This window comes from Microcebus murinus, chromosome 11, assembly GCF_040939455.1.
Source record: "Microcebus murinus isolate Inina chromosome 11, M.murinus_Inina_mat1.0, whole genome shotgun sequence".
Taxonomy (NCBI): domain Eukaryota; kingdom Metazoa; phylum Chordata; class Mammalia; order Primates; family Cheirogaleidae; genus Microcebus; species Microcebus murinus.
This window is the reverse complement of record NC_134114.1, coordinates 58,148,456-58,162,827: the sequence shown is the minus strand read 5'-3', so window position 1 is coordinate 58,162,827 and position 14,372 is coordinate 58,148,456. Positions and strand designations below refer to the sequence as shown.

Sequence of the window (14,372 nt, the reverse complement as noted above, 5' to 3'; positions counted from 1 at the left end):
TGCTGGTGTCATACACGGCTTTCTTAAGTTGGATGTATCTTCTTTTTAATTTTAGTAACATCCTCAAAAGATGTGGAATCATTACTCCTCAAAAATGAGTGCTTCTGCACGAGGGAATTGAGCTGTTAAACTTGGAAGTTTTCTCTACCCGTCTTTGTCTGACAGTGTTCACTCAGAAGGTACTCCCAACAACTGGGTTCACCCACCCACTGCCTTTTGGCCTTAACTTTTTTGGGGGATGGGGATGGGGAGGAGACCAGCTGGCCTTCCATAACTCTGTACTTTCTGAATCCAACCTGGCGCAGGAAAAAGAGTTCCTTGGAATCAGACTGAAGCCATTTTTATTTAGCTCTTGGGACCCTGATACAAGTTAATTTGCCATTTGTAAAATTAGGATAATACATCACCTGACACGTAACACATATGGTAGCTATTCTAGCCCAGCAGTTTTAAGTCTTTCTGGACTTCAGTTGTAATTATTTTAATCTGTCCTCAGGCCTCCATAGTCTTTGAATGTTCTCTAGCTCAGATTTCTTGAGTTTCAGAAATCACTCATCTTAATGACATCAGTTTTCAAGTCATTACATTTTTAATTTTTAAAATTTCTGATTTTATTAAAAAATTTTAATTAAAAATAGCTTTGAGATCCACAATTGATTTGCATTTGATTACATTCTCTAATGACTCATGTGAACTAAAATAAAATCTTAAGGCAGCCCCCCCCCCCCCCCCCCCCCCCGCCCCGACTCAATGGACCCCCTTTTGGCCAAATGAATATCCTAAAACTAAATTGCCTGCCAGGAGGGGGATCAGACATGCCTCATCATGTCCCCTTCCTTTCTTGGGTATATCCTTTGTAACCCATTAACAGGCCTAAGGGTATGCAAGACAAACCTGCAGATACTCAATTTAAACAACAACTATATGTCAGGTGGCTTATCTCTGATGAACAGCTTAAGTTAAAACATTCCAATCCTCTAGACTTTTTTGGGGGGGGCAGTTCACTGTCCTCGGACCATTGGAGAGTGCAGTGCACATTCCACATATGCGCACTGTGGGCTCCGGGGCTAGTCGGCTGCTAAGCATGACAGGCAGCCGCAAAAACACTTGGTGCTGGATGTCCTTGGCAGGCCTCATGTGGCCCGCAGGCCGTAGTTTGAGAACCCCTGCCAAAGCTTCATGTTTTTAGCCAATTACAAGTCAAAGAATCTTTAAACCCACCCATAACCTGTAACCACCCCCTCCTTCAAGATGGCCCACCTTTTCCGGCCAAACCAATGTATGTTTTCCATGTATTGATGTATGACTTTACCTGTAACCCCTGTCTTCCTGAAATGTATAAAACCAAACTGTAACCCAACCCTAGTAAGTCCACTTGCTCAAGGCTTCTTGGGCCTGGCTCCAGGTCATGATCCTCAAATTTGGTTCAGAGTAAATGTCTTTAAAATTATTTTACAGAGTTTGGCTTTTTTTCTATTAAAACTAATGTTGCATATTTAAAGTATATAATTTATTTATAGTGTTTTCATAGAGTTGTGCAGCCATCACCACAATAAACCTTAGAACATTTTCATCACCCCAAAGCACTCTCCATTTCCCTCCTCCTCAATGCTAGTCAACCACTAATCTTTCTGTTTCTATGAATTTGCCTATTCTGAAATTATACAATATATGACCTTTTGTGTCTGGCTTCTTTCACTTAGCATATTTTCAAAGTTCATTCATGTTTTAATATGTATCAGTACTTCCTTCTTATGTTGGAATAAACTCTATTGTTTGCATGTACCACATTGGGTTTTTTTGGTCCATTTTTCAGTTGATGGACAGTCAGGTTATTTCTACTTTTGGGCTATAAATATATAGCCAAATAAATAATGCTGCTATGAATAATCATGGACAAGTTTTGTGTGGACGCATATGGACATATTTCTCTTGTGTACATACCTAGGAGTGGAATTGCTTGTTCATATTGTAACTCTATGTTTAACTTTGTGAGGAACCCCCAGTTTTGTCAAGAAGCTATAACATTTTACATTCCAACAGCAATGGATGAGGTTCCAATTTCTCCACATCCTCACCAGTACTTGTTATATGTCTTTGTTAAATTATTGCCATCCTAGTGGATATGCAGGAGTACATCATTGTCTTGATTTGCATTTTTCTTAATAATGTTGAGCATATTTTCAAGTGCTTATTGCCCATTCATATATTGTCTTTGGAGAAATGTCTATTCAAATCCTTTGCTCATTTTTTAATTGTACTGTTTTTGTTGAATTGTGAAAGTTCTTTATATAGTCTGAGTACAAGTCCCTTAACAGATACATGATTTGCAAATATTTTCTCCCATTTTGCTCACATTTGAGGTTGTAATTTCACTTTCATGATGGTATTCATTGCAGTACAAAAGTTTTTATGACCTATTGGGCACAATATTGTCTCAATATTTTTATAGATTTTACAGTAACTAACTCAAAATTACTGTCCATTTTCTTAGAGCTGTATATTGAAGTATGTGGCATGAAATGATGTCTGAGACTTGCTTTAAAATTCTCCAGCAAAGAAATTAAGGGATAGATCAGGGGTCCTCAAACTTTTTAAACAGGGGGCCAGTTTACTGTCTCTCAGACCGTTGGAGGGCCAGACTATAGTTTAAAAAAAAACTATAAACAAATTCCTATGCACACTGCACATATCTTATTTTGAAGTAAAAAAACAAATGAGCAAAAACACCCGCATATGGCCCGCAGGCCATAGTTTGAGGACGCCTGGGATAGATGAAGCAAAAGAAGCAAATCTTGATGTGTTCATTCTCAGGATTGTTGTTGGATATGTATATAGAGTTTCATTGTACTATTTTACTTTTGAGTGTTTGGAAATTTTATAGTAAATATAAGTCTAATTACTTTCTTTTGCAGGGGGGGCACGAAGGAAAGGTTTCATTGGCTAAGGGCATATGATGTATTGGGGAAAGAACAGCAGATATACAGAGCTTTACCAGGATTAGAATGTGAAAGATGGGCATCAACCTGAGTCTGGGGCTGCTTTTTGTGATATTTATACAGGAATAGTGTAATATTAATTCTGATTGACTCAAACTGGATAGCAGTGGTGAGATTATGTGTATCAGAGGAGTAGAATAAGAAGAGGTAACCTTTGATTCAATGTACATAACTCACTCTTGAGTAAAGAGAGTAGCTGACCTTAGAATTTATTTTCCTTTCAGCATTTGTTTTTTATATATAATTTTCTCAATTGTAGCACAATCATAGTGCACTACAGTCTCAAACTCCTGGGCACAAGCAATCCTCCCACCTCAGCCTCATGAGTAGCTGGGACTACAGGCTTACACCACCATACCCAGCTTCTAATTATTTTTTTAAATGCCTACATTGATATTCAGCTTCCACTTATTTTGATCCTTGTCTCAGGTTAATCTTGCAGTTCAATGGACATTTTCCTATCAAAAGATGCTAAAAGTCATCTGCCAAATTTTTAGTCATTGCAATATATTCTCTCCTGCACATAACTAATGCCAACCCCATAGATCCTACTAATTATAAATTTCTTAAGTTGTGATAAAAGCAAAAACAAAACTAATGCAATTCAATGAATTTTAATGGCCTTCAGGGTAAAACTTAGTCTAAGAGTTTTGTAAATCTAAAGCTAAATACTTTAGGTGCTTAAAATTTTTAAAAATTTGACATAAATCTGTCCATGATTGTTGCTGTCTTCTTACAATGTTGAGAGAAACGTGAAAACACAGAATCATGTGGTTCAAAATGAATCTTAGACATTTTCTAGATTATCAGAAGAGGGTGTAGTGAGAAGAGCATTGGTCAGGAGATTTAGCTTCCAGTTTCAGCTATATGAACTCTAGTTTTAAAAATAGCCATTGTGACCTAGAAGTAGGACTTTATTTTATTTGTAAAAGGAGGGATGTTGGACTAGATGATCTTTACCCTTCTTTCTGGCTCTGAAATTATAAGCAGAGCCATCAAAAATCTGCATAAATAAGTATAGCTTATTCCATTCCTAATTGCTAGAAAGTTTTCCTTTAAATTGCAATTCAGTTAGTTCCTATTTGACTTTGGGCACATTACTTTCTCTGAGCTTATTATCCAGTCTAAGAAGTGCAATAATAAATCACAAGGGAGCCAGGTGTGACGGCACACACCTGTAGTCCCAGCTACTCAGAAGGCTGAGATGGAGAATCATTTGTGGTGTAAGTTCTAGGCTGTGGAGCACTATGATTATGCCTGTGAGTAGCCACTGCACTCCAGTCTGGGCAACATAGCAAGACTCTCTCTAAAAAAAGAAAATAAATTTTTAATTTAAATTTTGAATGAATAAATTACAGGGTAATTTTCTTTGTTCTGAAGTTTGCTTTGTCTGATAGCAACATAACCACTCCAGCTTTTCTTTTTCCTTTTAGCATTTGCATGGAATATCTTTCCCCATCTTTTACTTTTTAACCTATATGTATCACTATATTACAAGTAGTTCTCACAGTGTACAATTTAGTTTTGTTTAAAAAATCCAGTCTGTTTTAATTGCCATATTTAGACCATGTACGTTTAATGTAATTTTTGATGCGGCTGGATTATGTCTACCATTTTATCTTTAATTTTTTTTTTTGTCTGTTTTTTCTTTGAGACAAAGTCTTGCTCTGTTGCCTTGGGTAGAGTGCAGTGGTGTCATCACAGCTCACTACAGCCTCAAACTTAGGGGCTCAAACAGTCCTCTTGCCTCAGCCTCCCAAGTAGCTGTTGATTACAGATATGCACCACAATGCCTGGCTAATTTTTCTATTTTTAGTAGAAATGGAGTCTTGCTCTTTCTCAGATTGGTCTGAAACTCCTGAGCTTAAGCAATCCTTCCTCCTTGGCTTCTCAGAGTGCTAAAATTACAGGTGTGACCCACGGCACCTGGCCTGTTTCTATGTTTTTTACTCCTGTTTTCCTTTCTGATCTTATTTTGAATATTCTTTAAAATTCCATTTAAATTTATATATTGACTTTTAAAACATATCTCCTTGCATAGTTTTTAAAAATGCTTGCTCTAGAGATTATTACAAGATTATTAGATACAAAACTTTCTGCAATCTACTTAGAATTTGTTTTTATCACTTCCAGTGAAATATAGAAAATTTTGCCACCATTTAGGTCCCTTTACTGTCTCGCTAGTTGAAATTCAGTTCTCTTATGTATTATATCTACACACATTGAAAATCCCACAGCTGATGTTTTAAATTTATTTTAGCAGTTATATGTATTTTAACAAACTTATAAGGTAAAAAAAATAGTCTATATTTGCCATTGCTGTTGCTCTATCTTCTATCATTTTCCTTCCCCATAAACTTCATTTATTTATTTATTTATTTATTTATTTATTTATTTATTTATTTATTTATTTATTTTCAGCATATTATGGGGGTACAAATGTTAGGGTTACATATATTGCCCTTGCCCCCCTCCCCCCTCCTAAACTTCTTTAGCATATCTTTTATTTATTTTTATTTTTTTGAGACAGAGTCTGTTGCCCAAGCTAGAGTGAGTGCCGTGGTGTCAGCCTAGCTCACAGCAACCTCACACTCCTGGGCTCAAGCCATCCTCCTGCCTCAGCCTTCCAAGTAGCTGGAACTACAGGCATGCACCACCATGCCCAGCTAATTTTTTCTATCTATATTAGTTGGCCAATTAATTTCTATTTATAGTAGAGACGGGTCTCATTCTTGCTCAGGCTGGTTCTGAACTCCTGACCTCGAGCAATCTGCCCGCCTCGGCCTCCCAAGGAGGCCGAGTGTAGCATATCTTTTAAAGCAAGCGTCCTGGCAATGAATGCTGTTAGTTTTCCTTCTCACAATGTCTTTATTTCACTTTTATCCTTGAAGGATATATTTGCTGGATAATAGAGTCTGTGTTGACAGGTTGTTTTTTTTTTTTTTTTTAAGCACTTTATAAATGTTTTGCCATCTCTGGCCCCAAATCTGCCACCATTCATATCTTTATTCTCCTCTATACAAAGTGTTATTTTCCTCTGGTGGCTTTCAAAATCTTTTCTTTATGCTTGGTTTCATCAACTTATTATGTGCTTGGGTGTGGTTTTCATTTTTTCCTTTTTGGGGTTTGCTATGTCAGTAGACTTGCTTTAAGTAGAATTTTCTGTAAATGTATGTAAATCTTTGTCTTTCACCAAATGTTTGGAAAGTTTAAGTATTATTTCTTCATATTTTCTTTCTTCCAATCTTTTTCTTCTTATTTTTGGGCTCCAAAACATGAATATTAGACTTTTTGATATTGTCCCACAGATCCCCAAAGGTAATTTTTTTCACTTTTTCTGTTTGTTATTTAACTGGATAATTTCTGCTGATGTATCTTCAAATTCACTGACTCTTCCCTTGGCCATATCCATCCTGTTGTTGAGAGAGACCCTCCAGCATATTTTCATTATTATATTTCCAGTTCTCAAATTTCCATTTGATTCTTTTTACAGTGTCTATGCTGAGGACTTTTAGCTTTCCACTTTTTTCAACAGTGTTTACCCTTACTTTGTGGAACATGATTAAAATAGCTAGTTTTAAGTCTTTTCCTGGTCAATTCTGACATTTGGATAACCTCAAAATTAGCTTTTGTTTATTGTCTTTTCCCTGAGAATTGTTTAGGTTTCACTAGTTCTTTGTATGTCAAGTAATTTTGTATTGTTTTCCTGGATATTTTGAATATTACGAGACTCTCTGTCCTCTTTAAATATTCACAAAAGGCCCCGTGCGGTGGCTTACGCCTGTAATCCTAGCAGTCTGGGAGGCTGAGGCGGGCGGATTGCTCGAGATCAGGAGTTCAAAACCAGCCTGAGCAAGAGTGAGACCCCATCTCTACTATAAATAGAAAGAAATTAATTGGCCAACTAATATATATAGAAAAAATTAGCCGGGCATGGTGGTGCATGCCTGTAGTCCCAGCTACTACTTGGGAGGCTGAAGCAGCAGGATTGCTTGAACCCAGGAGTTTGAGGTTGCTGTGAACTAGGCTGATGCCACGGCACTCACTCTAGCCTGGGCAACAAAGCTATCTATCTCAAAAATAGATAGATAGATAAATATTCACAAGAAATGTTTTTGTTTTGTTTTAGCAGACCATCAATCCAGTTAGTTTCAGACCATATATCCTGGCCAGTTTTCAGTGGGCTGTGGTTCCAATGTTAATTTTCACTGCCTCTGTGGAGCTGTTCTAGACGGCCCCCGTGGTGTACCATCAGACAGTTGTTTACACTGTACATCAGTGTTCAGAACCTTTGCTCAACTGCTTCTGGTCAGTTTCATATATACACACAGTTTGGGGTGATCCCAGGATTTCATACATAGATTTAAAGACTTTTTTCTTCAGTTCCTTCCTATTTGTGATCTTACGTATACCCTCTGATTCCTAGATCCCCATTCTTGGAGTTATTACTTGAAAGTCAGGTCATTAGCCTCCTCACACCATTGCCAGTGTCTGCCACCACTGCACCAGTGGTGCCAGAGGGGTGCTATCTCTTTACTGTTGCTAGACTGATGTAGGGTGGTGCTTCATTTCTGAGGCTCTCCTGGAATAATGCAAGTACATTCAAAAGGGTTCTCTCCCATATCCTCCAAACTCTCTTCTGGTTCTCTGACTAGAGAGAGCAAATCATTCCTTCAACTCTTTTGCTCTCTGTCAGCTAGGAGTTCCAGTTTTACTATTAAGTGACTATGTGTGGATTTCATTTATTCTGTTTGAGATTTGTCTGGCTTCTAGAATCTGTGGCATTATGTCTTTCATCCATTTTTAAAATTCTGCATTAATCTAAAAAATAATTGCTTTGTTTTATTCCTGCCTCTCCTTTGGCAACTAATTAAGCATGGAATTTCTCACTGTTTCCTCTATAGGTCTTCTGTTTTTTCCATCTGTTTTTCCATGCTGCACTCTAGAAAATTTCTCCTGAGTTATCTTCCAGTTTATAAACTCCCCTCATTGGCTGTGTTCTATTCTGCCATAAAGCCTACTTAGTGAGTTTTAAAATTCAGTTTTTATATTTTCTTGCAATGTTTGTGTTCACTTCTTTTCCAAATTGGCTCCATAACTTGTTATAGTTTCCCATTTTCTGCAGGTACCTTCACATCTGACATTATTTCTGTAAACACAGAAAACATAAATCTAATAGCTAAGTCTACATGAGTTTGTTTTCATTGTTTCAACTAATTCTTGACTCTGGAGTCTAGTTTTCTTATGTGTTTACTTATTTTTTACTGTGCATTAGTGGACATTATATTTGGAAAGTAATTTGAGGCCTACAATGAAATTACCTTTCTAATGGAAAGGATTTATGGTTTTTTTTTTGTTTTTTTTTGTTTTTTTTTTAGTGAGAAGCAAACCAGGAGGGATTTATGTTTTATTTTTCATGGAAGCATCACCAGTGTGGGAATACCCATAAGTTCAATACTTAAGATTCTTTGGATTATTTAGGCAATTCTAAATTTGCCTATTATTTTACATAGCTTCTTCCACCTCCGGTTCATTGTCACCCTAAAGGTGAAACTATTTGGGGGTCTCAGCCTATTGTGGGGAGAGTGTCATGTTAGACTCACCACCTTTTTTTTTGAGACAGAGCCTCGCTTTGTTGCCCAGGCTAGAGAGTGCCGTGGCATCAGCCTAGCTCATAGCAACTTCAAACTCCTGGGCTCACGCAATCCTCCTGCCTCAGCCTCCTGAGTAGCTGGGACTACAGCATGCGCCACCATGCCTGGCTTATTTTTTCTATATATATTAGTTGGCCAATTAATTTCTTTCTATTTATAGTAGAGATGGGGTCTCGCTCTTGCTCAGGCTGGTTTCGAACTCCTGACCTCGAGCTATCCGCCCGCCTCGGCCTCCCAGAGTGCTAGGGTTACAGGCGTGAGCCACCGAGCCTGGCCTAGACTCACCACCTTATGTGGGACCTGAACTTTGATTTCTATCTCCCTCACTCTGTAAGGATGTCACAATAAGAACCCATGCTCACTTCTCTTTTTCTTTTTACTTTTGGACTGGGAATCTCTTGTTGTCTTAAAACCTCTGATGTTTTAAGATGATTCTTGTATTTTAATCAGCTTTAGTTGTTCTTAACAGGAGCGTGATATAAATACCTTATAGCACACAATTTTCAGAAACAGGAAGTTTCCCACAATTGCATCTTTGTTCCTACATGGCTAAATCCTACTCTTTCTCTTGGCATTCTCTGCACTAAGCACATACTACTTATAGAATGGAATCCATAAATGTTGACAAGAACTATGTCTAATTTTGTCAGAACAATTAATCATTTTTAGAAACTTTTACTCAGAAACCTAATAAAGGATTCTGCACATAGCAAGTATATAGACACACACACAGTTTGTTGGATAGCTGCATACAACAAATAGTTTAGATTTTACTTTATGTTTTGAAATTCAGAGAAAGAGAATAGTATTCAAAGGCATAAGACCAAAAATAGATAATTGCAGACTGCGTACAACGAACCATTCTATTTCTTCACCCTTAAAAAACCAAAATTTCAAATTAAGTACCAATGTGAAGAACATGACCAAATAAGTAACAAATGAATTTAAAAACATACATCGACAAAGAATACTTTAAAATGTGCCTCCAAACTGTAGGCACGTAATTCCAATTTTTACTGAATTTTGAAAACAAATCCTAAGCTATCCCATCAAGGAAGAGCCCTATACCATTTGGTTATTTTAATGTAAGTTCAGCATTCACAGACTGTGCACCTACTCACACTACAAAATACACGCACTATATAAAGAAAACAAACTGGACTGGATATGCAATTGTTTTCATCTCACACCATTTCAACAAACTTCACAAGTTATTACATGTTGCTATTTTATTTAATATATGCAACATTTTACATTGTTCACAGAGTAGCTATTTCCAGAGGCTGATACTCTCCTCTAAACTGTGTCTTTGGCTAGTACTACAGATGTGATTCAGTTGGAACCATATGCTCAAACTTCTAAAGTTGTCAGTCTCTCCTAGCTTGAGACCTCAGGTCCTGAGTTATAACATTGACTTGATCTTCAAGTTGAGTTGCTTCATAAATATTTTTCTTAAAACAGGACTATTTAGTGTTATTTCTTTTTCTTCAGATAATGAGTGGTTTTGATACAAAAACATATGTATTTCATGTAAGAATTTTAAAAGTATCAAAATAATGATTACATTTTATATAACTTAAACAACAGGACTAAAATATGCCCTTTACTTTTTTTTGTTTTTTTTATTTTGTTTTTTTTTTTGCTGTTTGAAGTTGAAGAAGAAAGAGCTCTGTAACAATTTCAAATATATAGAATTTAACATATGTTAATATCCTGTTATAAAAAAAAATACCATATAAAGAATTTAAAATAAGCAAAAGCAATTAGTTCATTAAAATTTACTCTTAATACATTGGTGTCAATGAAAATATGCAGATTTGCCATGAAATTTCTAAGAATTAAAGTGGAAGTAAAAAAACCTGTTTCAGGCTTCATTTATTGCTACATGATGACTACTTCAAGGTCATCTGGCCTGTCCTCAAATCACTCTTAGAAGTGGTAAATTCAGTGGTATAATTTGGAAGAAAAGGAGGAAAAATAATACACTATGATACAAAAATATTACGTATATATAAATTATTAAAGATTTATAAAACACATTCAGAATCATATGTTCTTGCTATAAAAACAATATACTTAAATATAAAAGCACAAAATCCTGAAGCACCCACAATTATTTTAAGAATACCCATTTAATCAAAAAAAACTATACATGTGTGTGTTTTATATATATATTATTAATAATTTGAAAAGAAAAAAGGCAAAATTCTGATTTTAATCCAGATAATCAGTTTATCTAATCATGGAGATAGGTCTCCATTCCAATTATACAAATAAGTTATCAGCTTTATTCAAAGAATTATAAGTCTAAGATCTCAAAACTGGCCTATGCCATTGAAATACATTTTCAACGCTTTAGAAACCAGTATTCTAACCGGCATATACACAAAACAGATATTTCCTTCATAAGGTTACATCTGAAAAGGGCCTTCATTAAAATCATTCTTGGCATAAAGAGGTAAACCTAAGTGCAGATACTTTGGCTTAGCACTTCAATACACAGTAAATGCTATAAATTTCTTAAAGATAGAAGAAATCCTTGTCTTTTTAGTATTTAAATTAATTGTAAAGCTTCAAAAACTGTGATCTCTTACATTTTTAGACATTTAAATATTGTGCTAATGATTTTAAAAGATCATTTCTTCCTAAAGAGCAAAGCTTATGTGTTTCAAACATCAGACATATTTACTTTTAGTGTTTGTGGCATTTCAGCTTTAGGGCTAGAGTTAGTTTTAACAAATCAGTTTGCAGTATATAATATAGCACATTCTTTCACTAAAAAAGATTTTCTAGAATGAAAAATACCAATTCTATTTCTAATGGTAAACTAGAGTTCGAGGTCCCACCATGGATCACAGGTATCAGTGCACTATCAAGATCATTTAGATAATGCTGAGGCAGAAGTTGGCCTTCAGATCCTGCCTGAAATTCAACCTGGAAAAAAAAAAAATCTTGGTAAGACAACCCTAGAAAATGAGCAATCTTGTTTAGCTAAGAATATGAATATAAAATAATTAAAACATTTTAAAATATCAGTCTAAGCATGTTAATAAAACACTTGATATATTACTTATAAAAAATGTTCTACATTCTCCTATATTTATCTGTTTGCTACATAAATTATAATTGTCCCTCCCATGGATATCATAAAAATAAATTGCCACTAAGTCAGACTTAGGTTTCTTCACAATGAATACATAAACAAGAGAGATTAAGCAATTTAAAAAATCCACAGTATTTAAAAACACTTAAAAATATTTCAAATTTGCTCTTGTAATAATACTTAATATTAAGATTTAATGTTGATGGTAGAAATCACATATTAATACATTTGACTAAAGAAAATATTAATAATGCTTACTCAAATAAATAACTATCAGGTGCTTCCTTGAAAAGGGGACTTTTAACAGTGAGATGAAAACAAAACATCCTCTTTCCAATAAGACTATGAGTGTAACATATCCTAACTGGAGAAAAGAAAACTTTCACAGCATATGAACTTACCCATGTTTAGATCAACCATTCTAATGAAGAATCTTCTTTGAAAATCTACTATATTTGATGTTGGAAACAGTTACAAAATAAATTTACATAATAGATATGAACTGAAAGTTCAAAGAAAAATGTCTCTCACATGTGAGATTATCATCACTCATTGTTAAGAGAAATGCACATTAGTACTTAGATATGATTTTTCATATATCAAATTGTCAAAATTCAAAAATTAGATTATATACTTCTTTGATAAGGATGTGAGGGAAAGAGCTCTCTTACAAATGCTGGAAGGAAATATAAATTGGCATAACTTCTATTAGGGATAATATGGTAATATCTTTTGAGTACATACTCAAACCTGGCAATTCTACTTCTAGGAATTTTTCTTTATGCAAAAGCAAACTACTGTGGACAACCTAAAAATGTCAATCAACATATACCAAATATGCAGAAAGGACTAGTTTAATAAATTATGGTATATTTATATAATCAACTACTATTATGCAACTGTTAAAAAGGATATGTACTAATATATAATATCTCTAAGATACAATAAGTTAAAGATGTATGAAAACATAGTATAAAAGGGGGGACAAAAACTACAAACACACTTATTTGCTTGTACACGCATATAATCACAAGAATATGTGAGAAATGAGTAACACTGATTGCTTGGCTAGGAGAGAGAATGAGGGAGGGTATGGAGGTAAATTGAGGGGCTGGGAGTTAAGGGTAGGAAAGAGATGATTTCCAGAGTCGTGCCTTACACGACTCTACTGGGAACCATTTACATTGTAGCCTGGAGTGAGTATCTCTAAGGTCTACCAATTACATAGAATACAGTGTGAATGCTGCTCTCTGAAAATGTTCAGTGAGGTGGTCCTGTTACACATGAACATTTATACTTTTAAGATTTTAAATCATGTACATATAGAATCTATTCAGAATAAGTAAATTTAAAACTCTACCTATCAGGCAGGATAGTCATGGAGCAGGGGGGCAGCAAACTATGGCCTGTAGGCCACCTCTGGCCCTGATGGATAAATGAAGTTTCACTGAAACTCAGCCACACTCCTGTTTACATATGTCGATGGCTGCTTTCCCACTATAATGGCAGAGTTGAGTAGTGGTGAAAAAACCATACTGCCAACAATGTCTAAAATATTTACTGTCCATCCTTTTACAAAAAAAGTTTGCTGACCCCTCTTGTGGAAATTAACAGATACAATATATCTAACAATATATCTATTATATACAATATATATATATATATGTGTGTGCAGCACACATTTGATGCCCAACAAATTTTAGCTCTCTTCTTTTATCCCAAAATAAAAGGTTAAAGAAAAAATATTTCATTTTTAAATATGCAAGACATTAATTTCAAAACTACATCACAAAAACATGCTCACCGTATCAGTGTCAATGGAAACTCTGAGTCCAATTTTATTCATTCCATTACTCTTTAGAGTTTTCAAGTGAGGGCACAGTGCAGCACTACAAGCCATGGCTATTTCTTTTGCAAACTGATAACAAGTTGGTAAAATAGATAAATCCTGGTCCTTTGGAAAGTAGAACACCTGAAATGTATTTCAATTAGGAAACAAGTCATGATTAAGGTTAAAAGTAACTTTAAAAATGCAAAAATTGCTGCTTTCAATTCAACTTTAATAAAATTCTAGTGTAAAGTACCATGAAGATCACTTGTTGAGAGAATTCTTTATCTATAGCTTTATTTATATTATAAATAAAAACTCAAAACCAAAGGTTATGGAACATGGGAATGGCTCAGCTATTTTTGCTGGAAGTTAACTACTTGTCGCAATGAAAGCCTTGTTAACTTAGTTTAGACAAGGATACTAATGAATTCATCCTATAAGGACATCCATATGAAATTAAAACAAATAAATAATATTCTATAGTTTCTATATTCTCTACAGTTTTATCTTGTACATGCATAAACTCACAAAGGATATATAAGAAATGAACATGAGGAGGAATAAAGAGACTAAGGCAGCAGTCCCCAACCTTTTTGGCACCAGAGACTGGTTTCATGGAAGACAATTTTTCCATGGATAGGGGGTGGTTGGGGAGGGTGGTTCAAGTGCATGACATTTATTGTGTAGTCAAATCTCTCTGCTAATGATAATCTGTATTTGCAGCCACTCCATAGCGCTAGCATCACCACCTCAGCTCCGCCTCAGATATCAGGCACTGGATTCTC

General features: G+C 35.2%; 1 protein-coding gene across 5 annotated transcripts in view; it reads right to left on the bottom strand.

Moving 5' to 3' along the window:
- Positions 1–7,906: 7,906 nt before the first annotated feature.
- Positions 7,907–14,372, bottom strand: part of ZFYVE16 (zinc finger FYVE-type containing 16) — a 52,605-nt gene continuing 46,139 nt past the window's right edge. For all 5 annotated transcript variants that reach the window (XM_012766799.3, XM_076008145.1, XM_012766797.3 and 2 more), the window contains 2 exons: positions 13,561–13,728; positions 7,907–11,587 (listed from right to left, as the gene is read on the bottom strand). In XM_012766799.3, coding sequence (XP_012622253.1) covers positions 11,429–11,587; positions 13,561–13,728 — 327 coding nt within the window. In that variant the 3' untranslated portion in view covers positions 7,907–11,428. The remainder of the gene's footprint in view (positions 11,588–13,560; positions 13,729–14,372) is intronic.